The sequence below is a fragment of the Lepidothrix coronata genome, unplaced genomic scaffold, assembly GCF_001604755.1.
Source record: "Lepidothrix coronata isolate B3197 unplaced genomic scaffold, Lepidothrix_coronata-1.0 Scaffold93, whole genome shotgun sequence".
Taxonomy (NCBI): domain Eukaryota; kingdom Metazoa; phylum Chordata; class Aves; order Passeriformes; family Pipridae; genus Lepidothrix; species Lepidothrix coronata.
The window spans coordinates 1,390,406-1,398,552 of NW_016690273.1; the positions used below are offsets into that span (position 1 = coordinate 1,390,406).

The 8,147-nt window shown below is 47.8% G+C and overlaps 1 protein-coding gene across 5 annotated transcripts in view; it reads right to left on the reverse strand.

Annotated features, from left to right (window-relative positions):
• GDPD5 (glycerophosphodiester phosphodiesterase domain containing 5) overlaps positions 1-8,147 on the reverse strand; it is a 115,867-nt gene that overhangs the window by 26,427 nt on the left and 81,293 nt on the right. For 4 of the 5 annotated variants that reach the window (XM_017821959.1, XM_017821958.1, XM_017821960.1 and 1 more), the window contains 4 exons: positions 7,731-7,824; positions 7,075-7,134; positions 4,576-4,674; positions 3,133-3,226 (listed from right to left, as the gene is read on the reverse strand). In XM_017821959.1, the coding sequence (XP_017677448.1) occupies positions 3,133-3,226; positions 4,576-4,674; positions 7,075-7,134; positions 7,731-7,824 (347 nt within the window). Of the gene's footprint in view, positions 1-3,132; positions 3,227-4,575; positions 4,715-7,074; positions 7,135-7,730; positions 7,825-8,147 lie in introns of those variants that run through there. The other variant, XM_017821962.1, reaches the window with a different exon arrangement.

Consider the following 8,147-nt stretch of genomic DNA (forward strand, 5'->3'; position numbering starts at 1 on the left):
GGCAGCCGGGGGGGGGGGGTTGGTCTCTTCTCCCAGGCAACCATCACAAAGACAAGGGGGCGGGGTCTTAAGCTGTGCCAGAGGAGGTTTAGGTTGGATATTAGGAAGAATTTCTTTATAGAGAGGGTAATCAGACATTGGAATAGGCTGCCCAGGGAAGTGCTGGATTCTCAGTCCCTGGAGGTGTTTAAGGACAGACTGGCTGTGGCATCAGTGCCATGGTCTGGGAACCACAGCAGGGTTGGATCAAGGGTTGGACTTGATGATCTCGGAGGTCTCTTCCAACCTGGCTGATTCTATGATTCTAAATCAAGTCCTGAAGGAGGTTTTCACTTCGTTTTGTATTGGGCAAGCAAAATGTGCAGTCGGTTATTCAAAGCCCAGCAGTGCAGCCCAAAACGCAGATGATTTTCCACCCTTTGAGGGGCCAGCACCAGATTCTGCCCTGCCTGGCAGCAGACACAGGTGGCCACTCCCACAGAGCTCGGGACAGGCCGTGGCACCATGCTGAGCATTTAACAGGATTTAGCATCATTGTGTTTGTGCTGCTGGCTCACCAGCAGCACCCAGCTCGGGCACTGCACCTCCCTCTGCACCACATTCTGCAGGAGAGCTGAGCTCATCTGCACTGATGTTTTCCTGATTAGGCTGGAGATGTCTAAATAAACCCCTGGTTTGTGATGGAGCTGCAGCACTTGGGGCCAGCTGAGCAGTCCTCCCACTCCACCAGCTACTCCCACGAAGCCCAGGCTCTCTGGGAATCTCTGGAAGGTGCTGACAGTGCAACAGAAACACCCATTGTGCCCAACAGACTTTATTCCTTATAAAGGACAGCAGGCACCTCTGAACTCCTGAGCTATCTGGGGTCACCTGAAACCACACAAGTTACAGCAGAATACTTCATTTTTTATTTTTTATTATTATTTATTTTGCAAAGGCTTTGGAACTCAAGGGATGACCTCCAAAATAAATAAATAAAAAGCCCTCTTTAAAACAAATGGGGTGCAATGGGTGCAAGATGGAGAAGGTTCCTCTTCCAGGTAAGTTCCCTTTCACAAGTAAAATGACTCTGAAATAACTTTAAGATCAGGAGATAGGAATGTTTTTTCTTAAAAACAAACAAATAAAAAAAAAGAACCCAGGAGCAGAAAGAGAGAAGGAAAACGGCTTCCTGGTTTCTAAAAGAAGAGAAACAAGAAAGAAGAGAAAAAAGAAAGAAATGAAAGAGAAAGAGAAAAAAGGAAAGAGAAAGGAAAAAAAGAAAAAAGAAAGAAATGAAAGAGAAAGAAAAAAAAGAAAAAAGAAAGAAATGAAAGAGAAAGAAAAAAAAGAAAAAAGAAATAAATGAAAGAGAGAGAAAAAAGAAAAAAGAAAGAAATGAAAGAGAGAGAAAAAAGAAAAAAGAAAGAAATGAAAAGAGAGAGAAAAAAAAGAAAAAAGAAAGAAATGAAAGAGAGAAAAAAAACAAGAAAGAAAAAGAGAAAAGAAAAATGAGGAAAAAGAGAAACAAGGAATAAAAAGAGAAACAAGGAAAAAGAGAAACAAAAAGAGAAAGAAGAAAAAAAAGAGAAGCAAAAAGAGAAACAAGAAAGAAACAAAATGAGAAACAAGAAAAAAGAATAAAAAGAGAAACAGGAAAAAAAAGAAAAAAAAAGACAAAAAAAAAAAAAAGAGACAAGAAAAAAGAAACAAGAAGAGAGACAAGGAAAAAAGAGAAACAAGAGAGACGAGAAGAAAGAAAAACAAGAAAAGAGAAACAAGATAAGAGAAACAAAAGAGAAACAAGAAAAAGAGAAACAATAGAAAGAAAAAAGAAACAAAAGAAAGAGAAAAAAGAAACAAGAAAAAGAAATGAGAAAAAAGAGAGGGAAATGAGAAAAAAGAGAAACAAGAAAAAATAAAAGAATGAAGGAGGCAAAGATTAAAAATGCTGGAAAATAAAAAAATAATCAAAAGCCATTTTCAGGGAAGGCAGCAGAGAAAAAGAGAAAAAGAAAGAGGAATTCCTCCTTTCTGCTCCAGGCAGAACCACAAACCCTCCTCAACTGGCACCCTCACGACATGCTGGGACACAGTTAAGAACCACCAGGTACAGCCTTACTGGCACATTTATAAATTAAGGCACAATTCTCTCTTGGAAGGGCTCTCTGGGTAGCAAAATCTTTCCATCTTCAGACATTTCCTCATTCTCAACTCCCACTTCTTGGAAGTCTTTTGCAAGCGCTGCCAAATCCTTCCAGGGCTTGTGTTTTACTGCAGGTTAAACACCAATTAAACCAATATTTTTCTGGAGCTGGCACCAATGTCTGAGAACATCCCTGGCTGCCCTGGAGCAAAACACTTCTGAGGGCACAGAAGGATCAAATCATTTCACAGGAAAACGTGGAGGAACAGCTTGGCTCAGCATGTCCTTCACCACTCTGCTCCCTGAGACCTCTGATCACATCTCAATATGGATTTAAAGCAGAACCCTCGGCCCCCCAAACATCCACGGGAAGTTTAGGTTGGATATTACGGAAGATTTCTTCCCCAAAAGGGTTGTCCAGCCCTGGCACAGCTGCCCAGGGCAGTGGGGGGATCCACATCCCTGGAGGGGTTTAACAGCCCTGCGGATGTGGCACTTGGGGACATGGGTCAGTGTGGTCTTGGCAGTGCTGGGGGATGGTTGGACTCGATCTTTTGAGGGCTTTTCCAACCTTAATGAGTTTGTGATCGGGGGACCAGATCCCTGCTGAGCCCTTTGGGTGCTGCTGCACCACACCCAACAAATCCATGAAGGCTTTCTGGGAACCCAGGTGAACAAGAGCCAAAGAGGCAGAGGGAGGGAGAGACTTCTGAGCTACAGAGAAGAACATCTCACACGAGCTGCATTTATGTTTCCTAAAGCAGACTGATGGAAATCTGCATGCTTTTACTCATTCCATCATTGAAAATCACCTTTTCAGCTCCAGCCCAGGCATGCACAAATCAAGTCTCAGGGTCTGGGTGCATCCACCCCCCCCGGCGTGGCTGGGATGGAGACTGAACCCTGGGAAGGAACCGGCACTGCCAGCTGGTTGCCAACAAGAGGACCCAGTGGCCCAAGAGCCCCTGAGCAGCCCCTGACCCCCCAAGGCCACGGGAGGTACTCACTGGCTTTCTCTGTCCGTGCAAACTGCCCCGCCACCAACCAGGACAGCGCCGTGACTGCTGCCAGGGCTCCTATGTGCAGGAAAGGGGCTGTGGCCTGCAGGGCACAATGACACGAGAGAAAAACAGGCTTAAAACATGATTGAAACCACCCCCCAGCACTTGGAAAATTCATTGGCCTTGCAGGTTCCGTGGGAGGTCAGAGCACTGCTTTCCCAGCTGGATTCTGCACCTTCGTGTTCCTGCAGCTGCCTTGGCCGTGGCCACTGCCTTTGGCATTTAGGTCACTCTGAAGGGAGAGAAGGAAAACTCAAAGCCCACTTTGGGGGAATAGCTCAGGTAATAACACAGAGAAGGGGGAATGGCTTCCCACTACCAGAGGGCAGGGTCAGATGGGATATTGGGAAGGAATTCTTCCCTGGGAGGGTGGGGAGGCCCTGGCACAGGTTGCCCAGAGAAGCTGTGGCTGCCCCTGGATCCCTGGAAGTGTCCAAGGCTTGGAGCAACCTGGGCTAGTGAAAGGTGTCCCTGCCCATGGCAGGGGGTGGGACTGGATGAGGTTTAAGGTCCCTCCAACCCAAACTCTGTTCTAATTCTCTGAACACACCGGACTGTGCATCACCACGACACAAAGTTGGAGATGTCTCATCTGAGTCATGCTTCTGCCCTCCAACTCTGCTGCCTAAATCTTAAAAAAACCCCAATAAAATGAAGCACTTCTGAGAAATGTTAGTCACTTCTGTGAATGCCATTTCCACCCTCATTATTTGCATATATTTGCATACTCCCAAATATACAGCAGTGATTACCAGTAAAATCTTTTTAGCCTTTCATGGGCAAAATATTTTTGGAGTCCTTTTTAAGGGAGATGAAACTAAGGAACAGAGAGCAGATCTATCAAGAAATTACCAGTTTGTAAGTATTTTCCACTAATATTTCTATAGCCCTGCAGGATCCCACAAAAGTCTTTCTTAAAACAGCACCAGAGCACAGAAGTTAAATTTATATTTATATATATCTAAAAAAAAACCCCAAACCAAAAACAAACGTGCAATGTGGAAATAACCCCGGAGTACTCCTGCCATAGGCCTGGGAAGAGCAGGATGCTCCAGGACTGGACACCAACATTCAGAGCCTCGAGGAGGAATTGCAAATTGTCCTCTCCCTCCAGAAACTCTGAGTCACATCAGCCCCAGGATTTTCCACCTCAAGCTGCAGCCAAGCCCTGGATTGAGTTGAAAGGAAAGAGCCCAAGAGATGGAGACACAGTGATTTAGTGGCATTGCAAACTCCACGGGAGCTTGGCTGCAAGCTTTGTGCTGCCAAAATCTGGAAGTGACAAACATCAAGGCCAAGTTTCACGCTATAGGAAGCCACCAAATCCCTGGCATTCAGCTGCACTGGGGCCTTTTCCCACCCAGAGAAGCCCCATGGCAGTCACCTCACCTGCAGTGAAATGAAGACCATGTCCCACTCGTCGTCCCAGAGCTGGGCTATGGATGACATGGTCACCACCGTGGTTATCAAGGTTGTCACCAGGCCAATCTGCAACAAATCAGAGAGTGTTCGCAGCCTGGAGCCTGTGCTGTCATACAAAATTCACAGGTTGGCAAATGGAGAGAGAGGAAACTTTTGCAGGTAATAAAAGGCATTAAGATCCACAGGGAAAGAAGCTGGGCTTGTGTGCTGTGCCAGCACAACCTCCCCTTTTCCACCACAGGACACTGGGCTGAACAGTCCCAGGAGGGCACATCTCACGGGTGAGCTCTTGTTCTCCTCACACAAAGCTAAGGGAAGATCAAGTGATTTGCTTTGCCAACAAGCTGGATTGAAACCAGCTTAAACAGAGGTTGGGTTCTGCCAGGAACTTCAGGAGGTGATCCCAGACTCTCCTGGCCCTGCGGCAACAGCATCCAAGTCATTTTGGCAGAGCAGTTATAACAGATATTGCAGCTCAAAAAGGGACTCTGGATGAGTCAGTGGCTGAACTGAGATGGCAGAGACCCAATCCATCCCCAGTGTGTGGAAGCACTGGGCAAAGCAGTCAAAGTAACGCCACAACCTGCATTTTGAAGGTAAAAAGTTCAGCCCATCAGGAAGTGCCACAGAAATCAGAAAGTGATTCAGCCCATCAGAAAGTGCCTGCAGCTGTAAAGACCCAAAATCCGGGCTGTCTGTCTAAAAAATAATTCAGCATTTCCCGCCCCTGTCTGGTACCTCAGTCTCTGCTGTCCTGCACATCTGCAGGTTCAGAGGAGGAGGAGGATGCTCTATGGATCAGTCTCATGTGCTGTCAGACCTGAAATCTGTCTGGACACTTGGGCAGAAGTGGATTGGTCATCCTGGATGCACAGGACACCTCTACACCCATTTTAGGTTCACTTAACCCCTCAGACAAGCAAATAAACCCCCACATTCCCAGTGCTTACAGAAATCACTTCTGTACCTACAGACAGGATTGCTCTTTGGACTTTAGGTTCAGTTCCACCTGCTGCTCCTCACCCAGATGCCCAACAGCACGAGAGGTGCCCCCAGGGCAGCAGTGCCTCACCCTGAGCCTCCAGGGAACAGGAACAAACCACATGGGGCACCACGAGGGGCCAAGGGATCCACCTGCCCCGGGATGAAGAGGAGCCCTGAGCCAAGAGGCTGCACTCAAACCACCTGTGGCACAGAGGTGTCAGGACACCTTCTCTCCTCCCCTCAGCTCCCACTCACTGCTTCTTACCCTCCCCCATCCATCTTCAACTTGGCTTACAATGCTCAGCTCTTTCCAGGGAACTGCAGGAGAAAATCGGAAGGAGCCTTTCCCACTCCCTCCAACCTATATCTGAAGATAGTTCAGCACAGTTGCAGAGAAAAATATTAACTCATTCCAGTGTTGTATCTCCACCTCCTCAGAAAGCTGAGGGAGGCGTGGGGAAGGGAAGGGATGGAGCAACACATCTGAGCTGCGATGAAAGATGGGCTTCTTTGGAAGAAAGGAAGGAAGGGTGGGGTCCTGCAGGGTAGAACTAACTGATCTCCACCAACACCTTCCTTTTCTGGTCTTACTCATCTAAACCCACCAGCCACCTGGAGCGTGTCTGAAAAATGCCATTTCCCCTGATGAAGAAACATATGTTTGACTCCAGAACTGACAGTTTATTTTGCAGCAGCAGCCAGACAGTCCCTGCCCCCTCTCTCATTGCATCCCCTTCTCCAGAAGAAGCAGAATTTCCATAATTCCTATGGAAAAAAAAAAGGGAGGGTTGGCAGGGCTTTGCTCTCCCTGTGCTGGGAGGCCTCTGATCCTGCAGGATGTTGTCACAAGCAGAAGGAGCAGTTTGAGGAGGAGCTGTGGATCAGCAGATCTGGGACAGGGCCCTTCATTACCAATTAGCAATTACAATGAAATCCTGCCAACCCATTTCCTTTGGCACTGCCTGTCCCTCCATCCCCTTCCTCTCCCCTTCTGTGCTCCACACCCCAGATCTGCACCTTCCCTGACATTTCACAGCACTGTTTTTCAGACTGCTTTACCCACAAACCAGGGTCAACTCAGGTCCCACAAAGCCCAACCTGCACGTTGCACAACCCCAGTTTCAACACCTGCACATTCTCCCGAGGTTTTTTCCAGTCAGTTCCTCCAAGGAGATCCTGAACAGCTTCACATCTGCTCAGCCCCATTCAGGGCTGGGCTCAGCACAGGAAGGAGCCCCAGGTTGGTTCAGGCTGAGCTGAGACTGAAGTCAGGTTGTTTCTCCATCTCCACAGGAGGTCCCTCTGCCAGCAGGGACCCCAAAGCATTTCAGCATTCCTTGTCCCCAGGCCCCTCCTGGGCAGTGTGCTGGGTGCTCTGAGATGAGGGCACGTTCACCACAGACATGGTGCCAAGTGAGTGTCACACATGCCACCCTCTCCTCAGGGATCCTGCTCCCTCTGGAGCTGGGAAGAGCCACTCACCTTGTGCAGCCAGTGCAGGTTCATCTGCTGTCCCACAGCTATGTGACATAGTGCCAGGATCTGGGAGGGAGAAACCAAGAGTCAGGCAGAGGCACATCTCTCAACCTCTGAGTGTTTGAACGTGCAGGAACACGTCACCATCCGGGAAGGACAACCAAAAAAGCCAGGGCAGCCAGCTGGGCTGGAGTGGGGATGGTCCAGCAGATGCCACCCAGCTCAGCTGTACAAACACATCCTCTCCAAAGCCAAGGATGTGAAGGGAGACACTTTGACCTCCAAGGTGTAGGGAGTTGAGAGTCTGGTTCATGGACACCACATTGAAGGCCCCAACACCTTGGGATGAGCGGGAACAACTTGGATTTGTGCCTGGCAGATACACCAAAGTGGAAACTGGGCCATACACCAAGGGAAACGAGCTATATTCCTCCTCAGGCCAACTGCACCATGGGTATCAAGGTACCTTTGATCATCTGAGGTCAAAGCCCGTCAGTTTTTCACTTTCCACTTATTTTAGGCAACTTAAGGCTAAGAAAAAGAGGCTGAGAGAGAAATCACTTCTGAAAGGGAAATCGCTCCAGTCGTAGGTGGACTGAGAAGTTCATGCCCTTTTGAAAGCAAACACACAAACCTCTAAGAATTGGCATTTTTTTACTCACCAGTAACACTGTGATGTAGGTGAAGCCAGCAGCAGTTGTGACAAGGATTGGAATGGACCAGTCACTCCAATATCCCATTCGGTTGTATAAAAACCTGGAAGAGAATGTGTGAAGTGCAGATTAAGAAGGGATTGAGCACCAGAACAGCTTCACCAGGATTAGATAAGACTCTAAAAAACAGGGCTTTCCATTCTCTCTCTCTCCAGATGAGAGAGATGCAGCAAAAAGCACAAGTTGCTCCGAAACAAACCCCAGTGTTTGTGCTTTGATTCCTCACGGGAAATTAACTCTGCAAAGAGGAATTGGACAGTTATCTCAAACTCAGCAACCACTTTGCAGAGTTAATTTCCCGTGAGGAATCAAAGCACAAACACTGGGGTTTGTTTCGGAGCAACTTGTGCTTTTTGCTGCATCTCT